We start from the raw sequence: 16,681 nt of genomic DNA, 5'->3' as shown, positions 1-16,681 counted from the left end.
GAAATTCTAGCCACTTTCACCCCTGATTACATCCATACATATTACATACTTTAATAATACAACTAAATTCTCGTAATACTAATACTTTTTTCTTGTACTAATACTGTAGTGCGACTTTATTCATGAACTAATAGTACTTTTTTCTTCTGCAAATGATTTTTTATTCTCATACTTATACTACTAGTTTAATCTCGTAATCCTACATTTTTTCTTTTTTTTTGGCCGGAATACTTCAACGTACTTCCATAAATATTCCATTATTTAACAATCCGACTAAAATGTCATACTAATAATACGTTTTTTTACTTGTACTAATACTATACTGCGACTTTATTCATGTACTTTTCTTGTGCAAATAATAATACTTGTACTAATACTACGACTTTAATCTTGTAATCCTACATTTTTTGTTTTTTGGGGGGCCGAGTACTTTATCGTACTTCAATAAAACAAGAACATTGTCATTATAAAATGTATTGTTGGGGGGCTGGGGGGGAATTAACATTTGAAATTATAAGATACAAAAAAAGACATTTTGCAACATTTGATTTGGGATCTTTATTTGATACAGTTACGCCAGTGTTACAGTAAACACACCCACAGGCTGAAGGTAGTAAATACCAATACAAGTTTTCCCACTAGTCTAATATTCATAGAGCAGAATAAATTATACCATGATAATATATACACACACACATGCCAAACAGAAAGAGGAGAAAGCAACTAAACAGGTTAATTCAGCTCATCGGGGCAATAAGACGCTTTAAATATCCAAATGTTTATTGAGAGTTAGAAATGATTTTGATACACTAAAGACAACTCTAATTCCTTTTTTTTTCTTGTCTTTTTTTTTTTCTTGAAGTATCCACAAGTTCACATGAGAAGCAGGTGATTCAGTGCGTACGAATCTAACGCCACTCTTTTTTTCTTTTTTTTTTTTTCTTTTCTTTTTTTTTTTTTTGAGCGAAGGGCGCGTAAACATGAAAATGGTCCAGTCCTCTCTGGTCCGCTTGTAAAAAGATCCATCTGATCTGCCAAGTGTTCTGGTCAGAGTCCATTCGGAGCACTTTTTGGTCCTCTCACTTTACGGCGTCACCAGGGGAATTCATTCCAAAGTGTTTACACATTCTCCTTCCCGAAGAGGGATTCAAGCGCAATTAAATACAAAAAAGTTTGACAAAATCAACAGAAAACCACCAGACAATTCAGGGGAAAGGTTGAGTTTTGTTTTAGTATAAAACATACTCTTTAGAAATAAAACAGACTGTACACATTTGAAAATAAGAAAGAATGAAATTGACACGTGAGGGGGAACAGATGTATGCTTCTGTTGTCTTTGTGAACATGGTATGTAAGTATGAAAAGGGGCACATTAGCATGTATTTCCCATAGTAATACATTTTTTCATAAAAATGAAATATGACTGTTTTCTATACTTGTGACTCCATTTTCTATTGTTTGTTGTTTGTTTGTGTTATTAACAACAACTTTCAAATGATTTTCTGTGATTTCAGTGATGCTTGATAATAACTATCCATTATAACTAGTTAATACATCATTAGTAAACTGTTAATAAATGAGTTATTGTTGACTTGTTAAGTGTTTGTCAACAGTTTTCTGTGATACCATATGCCCCTCATAAATTCAGTTCATCCTATGACTAGCACAAAGTGTCCAACTTATGGGTTCGTGCTGTACTGTTGTATTTTGTTGTTCTGCCATGTGATGGCTCAGTATGCGTGTCTCTGTGTATTAAGCAAAATGTTCAACATTTCATCTGTGGTGTTTCTTTGGTACAGCACACAGACAGGCCTATAAGATGAAGAAATTTGATATTTTAAATATCCATTGACTTCATAATAGTATTGACGGGTCAGATCGGTCATGCACTGCGCCTCGCCTCGAGCTATTGAAAAACACACGCACGCAGCAATCTAACGCCAGATTTCTGTTGAAAAAGTACAAAGGCTGTACCGAATACAAACAGGAAGGATTGTCTCAGTGATTTGTTCGAGGATTGAAGGTAATTATTATATTTTTCGTACCATAAATGCATTTTGAAAAAAAAAAAACAACAATGGGAGAAATTAGCCGCTACTGCATTGGCATCATAGTTCACAATATTTACATGAAATAAATGCGAACTGCACAAATTTCTGCTTTTAACCAAGAATCGAGTCTGTTTTACGTCCATATCTATAAAGAATTCAGGGATTTAAGCATTTATTCACAAGAATTTTCACCGGAGAAGCTCTGTTTACATAAGGCGGCTGCTAGCTACATTCCCTAACAGAAGGGCATTGTACTTCGACATATTTACATAAAATAAATGCTAACTGCACGTTTTTTTGCTTTTAACCAAGAATTGAGACTGTTTACATCCATATCTATAAAGAATTCGGGGATTTAAGCATTTATTCACAAGAATTTTCACCGGAAATGCTCTGTTTACATAAGGCGGGCGCTAGCTACATTTACTAAAAGACTAGCATTGTACTTCGACATATTTACATAAAATAAATGCTAACTGCACGTTTTTTTTGCTTTTAAACAAGAATCGAGACTGTTTTCGTCCATATCTATAAAGAATTCGGGGATTTAAGCATTTATTCACAAGAATTTTCACCGGAAAAGCTCTGTTTATGTAAGGCGGCCGCTAGCTACATTCACTAACAGAAGGGCATTGTACTTCGACATATTTACGTAAAATAAATGTTAACGACACGTTTTTTTTTTTTTTTTTTTTTCTGCTTTTAACCAATAATCGAGACTGGGGTTTTTTTGGTTTTAACCAAGAATGGAGACTGTTTTACGTCCAAATCAATACAGAATTTGGGGATTTAAGCATTTATTCACAAGAATTTTTAACGAAAAAAGCTCTTTGTCTGTGACTTCACTCGGTCAGCTTTGACAGCCTTGACAACAATGCAGTTGTTATATTGTCCTATTTATCAGCTCCGTGCCCCGTGTGCTGTCAATACATTATGAAGTCTATGAAATATCACATCAAATTTCTGTACCTTGAACTTGTTCAACTTATTTGCTGTTCTTCAAAGTTTAGTATATGCTTAGCAAACTATTAACAACTGCTTTGTAAAGTGTGAGTTATAATATATATAATATATTTAGTACTCGTTATAAGCTTATGTATGCTTTTGGGATGTTATTTCTATGTAAAGTTCCACTTTTTCCTCATTTACTAACAATTAAGAAATGAGCAGTTGCAACTTAAGAATAACGTCCCAAGAACGTTAATAAACTATGAACTAATACTTAATAAGTCATTAGTTAATCAGTTACTAATAGCTTGTTAATGACCTTACATGTCATTTATTACTCATTAACCCTAAGTTTATTTATGATATATTAATGATCTATAAGGCATCATTATAAATGTTTAACAAAATGTTAACAAACACTAAACAAATCAATAAACCATTCATTTACACTTTACTAATAATCTATTAACTAGTTGTAATGGATAGTTATTCTTAAGTGTTACCGTGATTTTTGTGGCGATCACATTTGCTAAAAATCTTTTTTTGAATGTATGAAACACAACTGAACACTTAAACTGAATTGCAACTGTAACTGTAAGTTACATTTTTACTGCCATGATACGTTTTTAAATTGTGTGTTTTTTTAAATGAGGGTTAAGTTGTAATGTGACAAGTATAAAATGTACATTACAAGAGTAAAAAAATAAGAAGACAGTCATTTATAGTATAATAAGTCAGAATGGATGAAAAGAATTGTAATATTCATGTAAAATACAACTTTAATGCTTTTGTTTCTTGCCAATTTAAACTTTTCAGGTCATGTTACAATTATTTTCACAATATTTAATTTTTGTTTCATTACATTATGACTCTTTCTCATTAATTTAACTCATTTTGTCATGTAATATTCTAACAATTTGACTAAATTAGACTTTTACTTTGCATGCATCAATTGCATTTCTTACGAAAATAAATAATGAACATGTAAAAGAGCCTTAAATGGAGAATCAGTTTTGAATTTTATTCACCATAAATGAGCTATAAAATTGGAATGTTGCCTAAATGGCAACTTTTTAATCTCAAGTACTTTGAGAAATGTTGTTTACATTTTTTTTTTATTATTGCAACTTTATACTTGTTAATCATTCTTATCCGTGTAATAGTACAATTTGATTCTGAATGATTCATGTAATGACCACCCTTTTCATAAATTGCTGACTTAAAATTATGTCTTGTGTACTTCGTCACTGGAAAAAGTGTTGGAATATTTCTAGATTATTTTTTGGGGGAATGTCATGGAAGGAATGCTTGTTTTGTGTGAGGCCAAGTGAAGGTGCATCATTTTATATTTTACGTGTGATTTAATCTGCTTTCCACTTTGGCAGCCATAATGTTGTCTAGCTTCCATATTTTCAAACAAAATACATTAATTTCCCCAATCCGTTTTCCCCAAACAAAGCCCCCCTTCCCAATGGACCGCGGCTAAGGATGGCATGGAGGTTGTAAGGAAGGGGGGTGGTGCTTTAGGCCGCCAAAAAACTGCTTAAAATTCCCTGCAGAATCCCTCCAGCCAGACTTCCCACAGAGTGGCCAAGTGCTTTTGGAATGTCAAAATGAATATGAAAGCGGGAAGGTCAAATCGCTCGTCCCCCTCCCCTCACACACACGCAAAATGGAGTTCTGGGTGAAGAAGAGCAGCTTGAGGAAAAAGAAAAACTCCTCCTGCTCACCATGGAATCAAAGAACAACATATCAACAGCAACAATAATATTAACAATATGAAAAAAGGAGGGAAAGTAGTTGAAATGATATTGTTAACTACTATCAACATCAAAGTGGCTCCAAAATGTTCGTCCGCGATCGTGCGGTCCTCGGGGGAAGGAGTTGATGCTTCAGTAGGCCTGACCCGTCTCCACCTGCAGCAGTCCAAGCACGGCCGAGTGGTCGCCAAGCTTCATCCTCCTTTGGGTGGACAAACTCACGTTCTTAGCCAGGTAGTCTACGGCAGCTAACGACAAACAAAGACAAAAAGCAATGGTAAATACAGCATGACAAAGTGGCTTTGTGTTTAGAAAAAGCATCAGAGTTTGAAGTAGGGTTGCCAACTGTTCCTTGAAAAACTGAATCATCCAGTATTCAAAAACAAAAGTACGCGTCCCTTATTGAGCTTTCAAGGGACGCACGCGCTCTGTCCCTTATTATTATCAAACTCGAAAATAGTGTGTCATTTGCAGAGGTGGGTAGTAACGCATTACATGCACCGTAATTTTCGCACTATAAGGCGCACCTGACTATAAGCCGCCACCCACCAAATTTCACACGAAAACGACATTTGTTCATAGATAAGACGCACTGGACTAAAAGCTGCAGCTGTCCTCACTGTATTATGGGATATTTACGCCAAAAGATATTAACCGGTAACGCTTTATTTGACAGCGGTATTAAACGACTGACATATGACCAAATGAACCACCATGAAGCTTTGAACCAATTGGCTGCAATGCTTTGTTGCTTTAAGAAGTTTCGTTTGGCCATCCTTGCTCCCTTGGGGGAGACAATCAACCTCTGCTGCCACCTGCTGTCAACACGGTTGTTGTCCAACATGCCTCCTTGCATGCATTGCAGCGCTTTATAGATGTACATGAAAATCAAAAGTCATGTTCTGTGCTAATTATTTCTTCAGTTAGTGTTCCAGTTGTTTCATGAATTGCAATTGAAGGTATTTGGTAACACTTTATTTGACAGTGGCGCCATAAGACTGTCATTAGTCAAACATATTTCTGACATGACACTGTCATGATCATTAATGTATACTTATAAAAGATGTCATTTAGTGTTATCCGGCAAATTATCTCACTTTTGAATGTTTGATTTGATCTAAAAGATCCAAGCTGGACATAAATGGAGTTAGAGACATAATTTGCCGGATGACACTTTATGACATCTGTCATAAGCGTTCAGTAATGCCCATGATAATGTCATGTCATAATTATGACGGTCTTATGACGCCGCTGTCAAATAAAGCGTTACCTATTAACTAGTGTTGCACCGATACCATTTTTTGGGCCCGATACCGATACAGATACCTGGCTGTGCAGTATCGGCCGATACCGATACCATTCCGATACCACTCTTTGCAAAAAAAAATATATATATATATATATATATATATACACGTCATTCAAGAAAAGTTTAGGGCCTATTTTTGGTTATTAGAAAAAAAAAATATATATATATATATATATATATATATATATATATATATATATATCAGAGGTTGCGCTAGACTTTTTCGTTGTCTGTCATTTTGACTGACAGGGTCATAAAAATCCGGCCATAATCTATTTTTACCTGTCACTTAAATTTTTAAAATGATGATAATGACATTGTGGTGACCCTTTGTTTGGCATAATTCACCTTCCGTACTTGTGTGTCCATTTGGCCGAGCGTGTTCCCGACTACGACAGTCACGTGACAGAGACACTTAAGGTTCAAACACACCAGCAACGTGAACGTCGCGTCAACGATCTCGCCGCGATTACGCACCAGTGACGCTCTGCGTCATATTCCATAGGACGCGTTTCACGAGCAGCGCGTCTGTGGAGAGGCTCAATCTGTTCACGCGAGGATTGCAAGATCGCGCGAGAATAGCGGGTATTTAAAGGTAATAAAACAACAACACTTTGCCTTTCAGACCCCGCGTATTGGCGAGCTTTCTTTTTGAAAGAAGAAAAAAGAAGTCGTGCCAAAGCAAAAAGCAATCCCAATAACAAAGATTTTAACATTTTTTTTCTTATGAACATTTTTCTAAGCTTTATTGATGTTTTTTTCTCAAGTTAAAGCACCACGCAGGAATTAATTTTATTGTGTAGCAGGATTTGTGTATTATTCGTATTAATTGCAGGTGTTTTAGCTCATTTCAGTTTATTATATTTATATAGGAAGTTACGGTTGCATATTATTTTGAAAATCGACCGGATCCACTGTATTTTTACACGAGTGACTTCCGGCCTGCCCGATCCTAGCTAGTAGTACTTACGCAGGGGGGCTGCGTGTCACGTCAAAAAACAAACTCTGCTGTTCTTTTCGCGTGCGTCGCGTTTAGCGCTTCTGGGACGCGTCTAACACGCGGACGCACTGCGACTGGTGTGCATTGGCTGATTGACTTTAACGGCCGCGTTTCGAAGCGTAATCGCGGCGAGATCGTTGACGCGACGTTCACGTTGCTGGTGTGTTTGAGCCTTTAAGAGCCGCGCGCGGTCCCCTCACTATCCACTCGCTCTAGCTATATGATTGGCCGAAGAGTCGAAATGCTCTCCCGTGAACTGCCTGTTTAAAAATGTTCCCGTTGTTACTTCTTGCGTTCGCTTATAAGTGCCCATTTAAAAAGGAAAAGCGATGGATGATACTACACACAGAGCGTATTATTAACAAATGTTAAAGTTGTATAATCATCTAGCGAAAATAAGGAACGTCACTGACAAGCGCAGGCCCCCACGAGTGGATAGTGAGGGGGTCTAGGATAGTGCGCCTACAGCTAACAAGACTCTTAACATTGCATACCGCTTCAACATATTCAATAGTATTTAGTTTTCATTCATTTAAAATTAATATTCTGTCCGAACAAGCTTAACAGAGAATCCACACCGTGCCATCACACATCAAGCAGATGAATATGTAACTTTTTCTCCGCAGTGACAAAAACAGCTGACTGTGGCCCCAGTAGTTAGGTAGCCTACCATATGTAGCATATGGAACAATGAAATTAATAGTTCACCTGCTGTGGCCTGAACGTAGTCTCACACTTTCCTCCTGGTGCGCATGGACTTGAATTGCGTGCCCGCTTGTACAGTCCCTGTTTTTTCACCTCTTTTATCAACACCATCGTCGTTTTGGGGCTTTTTGAAGAAACTTCGGACACTCAGTTGCCTTGACATTTTTCAGAGTAAGGCCAACGACGTCATGCATCAAGAGAGACAATACCTAATTAATATGCTCACTCGCCACCCTGTGGTCTGGGGTGTGAATTGCAACCGGTCAAAATGACGGATGGACTTCAGTTTTTTCCGTCACCGTTTTAAAAAATCGGTCAACGACGGAAAATATTCGGTTAACGCGACCCCTGATATATATACAGTATATAATACTGTAATGTACAATACTGTATATGTACATATAAGGGATGCAACGATACAGTTAAGTCATGGTTCGGTACGATTTTCGATACAATTCAATACATTTGATGCTCTGAAACAGAAAATACAACTGTTATTATTATTATTATTATGTTTGTTTTTTGTTTTTGTTTTTTTTTGCTAACAAGCAAAAATAACAGCACCATCATATAAGCAAAAATAACAGTGCCATCATATAAACAAGCATTTTAGTGCATAATATTTGTGTGCTTACCTCTTACTGATCTGAAGAAATGTTGTATATAAGTGCTGAGAACAATCTTTACTGTTAGTAAAGTGGGGCACATTGTTGATTGCTGCAGCTCTCTGAGCAGCTATATTTACCATATAAGCTAAACATCCTATTTGTGGTCCGAGTCCATCTGTAACAAGTAGTGAATTAGCAGTATTTGCAGCATTATCTATAGTCACTGGTATGAATTGATTTGGCCTGCTTAACTTCCATTCAGTCATGGCGGTTTCTAATTCATCAATGTAGTGTATGGACTATGCGTCCCTCTGGGCTCACGCAGCTAATGGCATGTGATCTAATGTAGCACATCTCGGTTGCTATTTGATGATATCTAGTGTGTGCGCGCGAGAGTTGGCATGGGATCTAACATAGGACATCTAGGTTGCTATTTGATGATATCTAGTGTGCGCGCTGCGTCGCTAGAGTGTTTTCTGGCCACAGAAGTCACGTCTGCTCTTTACGGCACAACACCAGCATATGACACTCGACTTTCATAAACAGGACGAGTTTGAATTACGGCGCTCTTAATTTGCCATTGCCACTCATTGTTTATCATGAAACTATGAGTTTGCTTTGTCTCCCACGGTCTTAAGCTTTCTGATCCCATGGCTATACAACAGCAGGCGTTAGCCGACACATGCTAATCATTTGTGAATGTCACGTTAAGAGGCCAGCGTAATATCACGGATATGCGTTGTAGTTTACATCCTTAATGTTGAACGAAGACGAAGGTGTTAATTTTGTTTGGTAATTTCGAGACAAAAACACATGCATCGTGATTTGGAAAGTTAGCTCATGTAGGAGGACAGTACATTTGCGTTCAAGTGGTGCCAGTAGATGGTATCGGCGCCCTAAATGTTGGTACTCGTCGATACCGATACCACCAATTCGGCCCGGATCGGCGCCCCCTGCCGATACTGGCATCGGTATCGGTGCAACTTTACTATTAACCCAAATAAATCAACAAATAAGCCGCACTGGACTATAAACCACAGGATTCAAAATGAAGGAAAAAAGTAGCAGCTTATAGTCCGAAACTTACGGTACTCTGTTTTTATGTTTATTGTTTAATCAATCACGTACATATCTATTTCTACCGTCATCCCACGAGAGAAAATGGCGTCGGTTCGCGCATACGAAGTTGCAATCAGTCGTGATCCGGTAGCCCGTCACGATTGGGTAGTGACAGTCAGGGAATCATTCTACAATATGTTGTTTTTTGGCCACTTACTGTAGATTTTGGGGCATTCTCTGGGTCATTTGCTGTTTATTCTAAAGCATTTACAGATCACTTCCAGATTATTTTGGGTTACTGAAGAAGAAGTGACATGGGAAATGAGTAGGAAGTGACTCAGAATCAACAGGAAGTTGACCTGTAAATACCTGAAAATGAATTTGAAGTAACCTATAAATTTCCCCAAAACTGGGAAAGCTTGGTGCCTTTGACGATCAAAACCGATTGGACGTGTAGCGCTGTCAGTGGCAGCCAATGAAGTAACACAGATACTATTCTAGTGGAAGATTTTGGTAGGAACTTGTTGGTTCCTTGGACACCTTTTTAAAACAATATGTCGATTCTTGGCAGGAGCATATCAATAACGTTTTTAGGTACAAAGTAACCCAATATGTCACTATTTAGATATATTGTCACACCCATAGTTTCCAAACTCAACAATTGCAAGGATATGTATTTTTGTTTTTCCAAACATTTTTTAGTCATAAGTAGAGACATAGACTTTCAAATTGTTGACGGGTCAGTTTCGACCTTCAGTGGGCCACGCCTTCAAGAAGGGGGCCATCCCACAATCCGCTTCAGTTATTCGCAGTCGGTCGCAGTGACACATGCAGCGATCCAACTCTGGATTTATTTTGAAAAAGTGCGAAAGCTGTACTGCATACAAACACGAACGATTGTCCCAGGAGTAATTTGTTTTTCGTACCATGCATGCATTTTGAAACGTGAAAAAAAATAAATGAGAGAAATTAGCAAGCAATATTTACGTAAAATAAATGCTAACTGCCTGTTTTTTGTTGTTGTTTTTTTGTTTGTTTTGCTTTTAACCAAGAATTGAGACTGTTTTATGTCCATATCGATAAAGAATTCAGGGATTTAAGTATTTATTCACAAGAATTTTCAACGGAAAAAGCTTTGTTTACGTATGGCTACTGCTAATTTCCTCAATGACTAGCCTCAAGGTAAGCAATATTTACGTAATATAATGCTAATTGCCCTTTTTTTTTTATTTTTGCTTTTGACCAAAAATCGAGACTGTTTTACGTCCATATCTATAAAGAATTCAGAGATTTAAACCTTTATTCACAATAATTTTCAACGGAAAAAGCTTTGTTTACATATGGCCATATGGCTGCTGCTAATTTCCTTACTGACTAGCCTCATGGTAATCAATATTTACATAAAATAAATGCTAACTCCCCTTTTTTTTTTTTTTTTGCTTTTAGCTTTTAACCAAGAATCGAGACTGTTTTACGTCCATATCTATAAAGGATTCAGGGATTTATGCATTTATCCACAAGAATTTTCAACGGAAAAACTCTTTGTCTGTGTTTCCACTCGGTCAGGTTTGAGGGAGATAGGCCCCTTATCAATTGGCCCCACGCCCGTGCCCCATCGATACGCTATGAAGTCTATGGTAGAGAATATTAAATTTTGCGGGTAAATATGAAATCCAATTAAACTTTATTTCACAACATTACTAACACGGCGTGTTGCAATCACATTGAATATTGTGTTCAATTGAATTTAAAAATATGAACTGCAAAACAAAGTCATGTTAACATGTATTACACACGCACACGCTTCAATTTTAGATGTTTTGTTTAAGTAATAAGCTAATTAATGGTGTTTCATCAGTATAACCTTGTTGACAGGAATTGACAGGAATGCCACAGCAAAAGAAAATGTTAAAAATAAATAATAACAATAATGAGAAAAAAACTTGTTGGCATGCCTCTGGCACCGAGTGTGTGCTGCTTGGTAGAGCCTCCGTTCTGTCACTCAACAACACCCCCCCCACCCCGCCCAAGTCTACCCTCTCCACCCTTGAGTATGCGTGCCAGTCTTCATTACACTTGGCATCTGCGATTTCATGCCCTCCACACTCCACACAACCGATCATTTTCATTATCCGACGGCAGCTCCTCTTCCATTCATTAGCCATCCGGTGCGCTCAATCAGCATCTTAATTAACCCGGCATCAGCTCGTCCGCTTGACGTCGCGTGACGCAACGGCGAGAAGTGAAAGAGGTCTTCTGGTAAATGCAAACAAACGGCGGTTGGGGAAGTGTTCTCTGTTTTACCTCGGCGAAGGGCCGCGACAGCATCAGTCAATTATGCTAATCTAATGAAGCTAACTCTTTCCTAACCCGGGGCTGTGCTAGTCTGTGAGAGGAAGAGGTGGGCAAGAGGACATCGCGGCCCCTGGGGGCATGCCGCTGTTTGAAGTGGCCCTCTTGCTCTTTCTCATCCAAGTGGAGAGGGATATGACTAAGAAGCATGATGGTGCTGGTGGGAGGCGAGCGAGAGGTCTCTTTATCGAGAGCACGTGTCAAAAGGTCAAAAAGGTCTCCGCTCTTTAGTGTTTATGTCTTCTACTTTAACATTTTTGTTGGAAACATGTTGGCAATAGGGGTGTAACGGTTCACGTGGATATATTGAATCCAACTGCTTTTTTCCCCTTATAAAATTTATCATTAGCACAAGCTAAGCGCTTCCAGGGACACAAAGTCCTGGGGAGTTTCCTCACAGACGCCTTACGTGTCAGACAGTATTATAACAATTTGATGTCCATAGTGTAGACAAAAGAGGGCACACCTTCAATGAAAGGCCTTCAATGAATGTTTGCACTTAATGTATTCATTAAAAATTAACCAGTTCAGTGGTCACTACAGTAGACAACTATATTTTAAATGATTAATTATCATTGTATTTTTTGTATTTATTTTAGAATATAAATGTATTTATGAAACATGTCCCTGTGAGCGGCTGTGGTGCAGTTGGTAGCTGGAGTTGTCCTTGGACCGATGGGTCAGCGGTTCAATTCCCGGCTACGACCAGAGGCGTCGCGTCCCATTAGGCAAACCAGGCAATTACCTAGGGCCAGCAGGGGCCCCCAAAGGGCCAACAGATTTAGCACACGCAGCTTTACTGCACTGTTGCAGCGATAAGTGCGACAGTGCCAGTGACAGCCTTGTGTCTGAGTTCCCAGAAGGGGCCTCTACACTCCCCCCCTCCCTCACGTGACTCAGAGTGACAGTGAGCGGCGATTTGGCTTTTTTTTGAATTGGCGTATATCGAAAATGAAGAGAAGTTATCCTTCTGGAAGTGACAAAAGAAAGAAAAAAAAACAGAAGAGGAGAAAAGGGAGCAAGACAGCGGTGAGTGTACTATGTTACTGTAGTTTTATGTCCTAATGTAGTAGAAGCCGAGCACTTTGAGTGTCCTAAAAAGCGCTCTATGAGACCGAGGCGTTTTTAACTTATCATGCTTTTATTAAATATGCTATTGCTCCAAGTCTAACTGTCCCCCTTACTTGCACACGCTCAAAGGGCCCCATGTTGCTTGTTGCCCCTGGGGACCCTTGCTACGCCTCTGGCTATGACTGCCCACAAGGCACTGAACCCTAATTTGCCCCCAGTGGGTTGGCAAAATGGCAGCAGCACCATTGGTGTGCGTGAAAAGGGTAAATGTGTGCTAATGTAAAGTGTTTTGGGCATGGTAACCATCTAGTTAAATGTGCTATATAAGTACTGTCCGTAAATTATTGAAAATTCAAATAATAAAATAAAAATAAAAATAAAACACACACCGGGGATCGACCCAAGTAACACTCTAAAGTGGATTTTTCTTTTCTTCATAGTATTTAACGCTTTGCATGCCATTAGATCGATATCCAAATCATTTAAACTGGGAAGACTGGCTGTGAATGCTCATGTTTCAGCACCACTGACAGTGCTATAAACGTCAAATCTATTTGGAGCGAATGAACGAGTGTCTTGGGAGCTGGAAGTTCATTCACCCCTTCCATTCAAAATGGACTGGACGTCTAGGGGTGTCAGTGTCAGACAATGAATTAAATGAGTCTCAAGTAAGGTAGGAAAAACAGCAATAAACAAAATAAACAAATAAAGTAAAATAAAATAATTAAAAGTGATTAAAAAAGTAAATAAATATTTTCGGGTGCTACTGATGATTTGAATGGGTGAAATTAAATCTTTCCTTTACAGGCCAGTGAAGCAGAAGCAGAAGAGCAAGAGTACGTACTCTGTCCATACTGGCTATACTGGTAGCCTGCGGTGACGGGGTCCACACTGTAGCTGGTGGCGCTGTAGGTAGGGGGGCAGTAAGACTGCGAAGAGGCCAGGCTGTCCACACCTTTAATGGGGTCTGATCGCTGGCTGCAGCTAGCCGAGATGGGGTTTGAGGCGTCCAGACTGCCGTGCAGCGGCGAAATGGAGAAGTCGTGCTGCGGCTGCGAGGCCACTGCGCTCCCGTTGCTCAAGATGCTCATCACCTGAGGACAAGCAAAGGAAATTGGATTTTTGCTCAGTTTAGTCACTTTATGGCTAAAGTTTTCCAAAAAAACAGTTTACTGTTTGAAGAAGGGTCTGTGATTTTTAAGACAGGTAAATTTATACTTTTACACATTTTGTCAAAGTGCTTGTTGATTCCAAACAATCCAACTGAAACCCCAACCAGCTCAGTTACATTTACAGAACAATTAGCGAGGTTGTTTTCAGGTATTGAAAGTAACGAGTTACGTTTACTCTTGTTACTGTAACAAAGTGTGGGGTTTTTTTGTGTTCAACAGACCAAAGAGGAGGTTTATGGATGAAGTTAAAGAGAACATGAAGGTAGTTGGTGTGAGAGCAGAGGATGCAGAGGACAGGGTAACATGGAGGCAACTGATTCGCTGTGGCAACTGCTGAAAGGAAAAGCCGAAAGTCCTGTATCAGTAATTTAACTGGAGATGTTTGTCTTAACAGGGAGCTGCTAGATTCAGCCATGTTAGACGAGTTATGTCATATTCACTGCTGCCACTAAAGGGCAGTGTATCCACCCAAATCAACAAAACTAAACGCAACACTCATAGACTTCAGAATGATATTGACAGGACACATTCCCCAGACACTGCGCCACGCCTTCAAGTAGGGGGCAGTCCCACACTCCACTTCAGCCGGTCGAATTTGGTCACAGATATTCTCAAACACATGCAGTATCCAACACCGGATTTAGGTTTAAAAAGTACAAAGGCTGCACCGCATACAAACAGGAAGGATTGTTTCAGGAGTGATTTGTGTGAGGATTTAAGGTAATTATTATATTTTTCGTACCATGCATGCATTTTGAAACGTGAAAAAAATTAATGGGAGAAATTAACCGCTACGGCATTGGCATCATAATTCGCAATATTTACGTAAAATAAATGCTAAATACCCTGTTTTTTGCTTTTAACCAAGAATCGAGACTGTTTTATGTTCATATCTGTAACAAATTCAGGGATTTACACATTTAGTCACAAGAATTTTAAACTTAAAAAACTCTTTGTGGTGATGAGGCAGCGCCACAGTTGCTTAAAGACTAACAGGACATTCGCCATATTTATGTTAAATAAATGCTAACTGCCCGTTTTTTTTTTTTTTTTTTGCTTTTAACTAAAAATCAAGACTGTTTTACGTCCATATCTATAAAAATTCAGGGATTTAAGCTTTTATTTACAAGAATTTTCAAAGGAAAAAGCTTTTGTCTGTGTTTCTCGGTCAGCTTTGATGGAGATAGGCCCTCTATTAATCGAGCCCACGCCCTGTGTCCCAACAATATTAGGTCTATGCAACACTTTCACAACAAATCATTACAATGCCACTTTTATTAAATGAATCATCAAAGCAGCAAAATTTAAGTCGAAGCCTTTTCTTATTGAATAACTTGATTTAATCGATTAATCGTTGCAGCACTAATTATCAGGCACATATTTCCATATATTTATATTTGCAGGAACCAATTTACAATATCAGGTCCAATATTTTGGGGAAGACTTTACTGAAAATTTAAAAAATCAAATATAATTAAAAAATTGCTTCATAATAAAACTGTGTTAAAAAGTCGCATTTTGAGGGCAACATCTCCATTTTCAGGATCTGTTGTACAGGACACACCAACTCAATGTTTTTGTAAGATTTTGAGTAAGATTTTAGGAATATGTAGGTTGAGGTCAAAATTCATTCTCTTTTTTTGTCCTATAGCTTTTGTCCTCTCTAATGTCCCGTGCGAGGTGGAGCCTAATTCAGCTGACTTTGAGAAAGAGCACACGCTGGACTGGTGTCCTCCACTCGTTACTTTACTTCATGTACCAATAGGAAGGCGTCATCCCCACTCGGGATTGAGTAAAATAGGACGAAGCGGCACGTTTTTTTCTCAAGGATGAGTCGGGAGGGGTTTGATGGGGTTTGAAGGAAACAAGAGAGTCTGTTTCCATTAGCTGGCACTGTCACTAAGTGTTCTGCTGAGGGACACCGGGGTCCCAGGGCGATAATAGACCTGCCACCCGTGCCAGACGGCCCCCGTCCTGAGGCCCGAGCCGCAGCCCGCGGCACAACAAGCGCCAAGGGAGTCCCTAATCCCTCGCCCCCAAGCCCGCCATCTCATGAATAGTAATGGACTTGGAACTGGTAAATGATCCCCTCAGATCCCCGCGCAGAGTCGGAGAAGCCCGCTGATACTGCAGGTTAGGGCTCGGCCCCGCAATATGACTGTGCACGCATTATTCCGACCGCATAAAGCTTCCAATTCAATATTCTAGATTATTGTAATAGCATGTGACATTCGCCAGAGGAAGCACTCGGAATGTGTTCAAACGGAAGAAATTACGTTGAGTTGTGCTCCACTCTCAAGCACGTTTTGAAAGAAAAAAAGGATTATAATATAATGTATTAGAGGTAAAATACTAATAAATAGCAGAAATACAAAAATACTGAGACACTGATGATAAATGCTTGATTTATTTGTGAAAATACTGTAGGTATAGGGATTGTAATGGATATTTACATCAATAGAAATAATACTTTAAAGACAAAGACATCTAACTATCCATTTTCAAGATGGTCACATTATGCTGGACCCTATGCCAGCTGACTCCAGAAAAAAGGCATACTACACCCTAAACTGGTCGCCAGTCAGTGACTGAGCACATACAGAGACTGACAAATGCACTTGCAATCATACAGTCACTATGTAGGAA

General features: G+C 38.8%; 1 protein-coding gene across 4 annotated transcripts in view; it reads right to left on the bottom strand.

Annotated features, from left to right (window-relative positions):
• Nucleotides 1-523: 523 nt before the first annotated feature.
• pax7a (paired box 7a) overlaps nt 524-16,681 on the bottom strand; it is a 180,406-nt gene continuing 164,248 nt past the window's right edge. For all 4 annotated transcript variants that reach the window (XM_057846864.1, XM_057846866.1, XM_057846865.1 and 1 more), the window contains 2 exons: nt 13,708-13,957; nt 524-5,007 (listed from right to left, as the gene is read on the bottom strand). In XM_057846864.1, the coding sequence (XP_057702847.1) occupies nt 4,892-5,007; nt 13,708-13,957 (366 nt within the window). In that variant the 3' untranslated portion in view covers nt 524-4,891. The remainder of the gene's footprint in view (nt 5,008-13,707; nt 13,958-16,681) is intronic.

This window comes from Corythoichthys intestinalis, chromosome 9 (assembly GCF_030265065.1).
Source record: "Corythoichthys intestinalis isolate RoL2023-P3 chromosome 9, ASM3026506v1, whole genome shotgun sequence".
In the NCBI taxonomy this organism is placed as follows: Eukaryota; Metazoa; Chordata; class Actinopteri; order Syngnathiformes; family Syngnathidae; genus Corythoichthys; species Corythoichthys intestinalis.
Note: the sequence above shows the minus strand (reverse complement) of the source record. Positions and strands in the feature narration are given on the sequence as shown.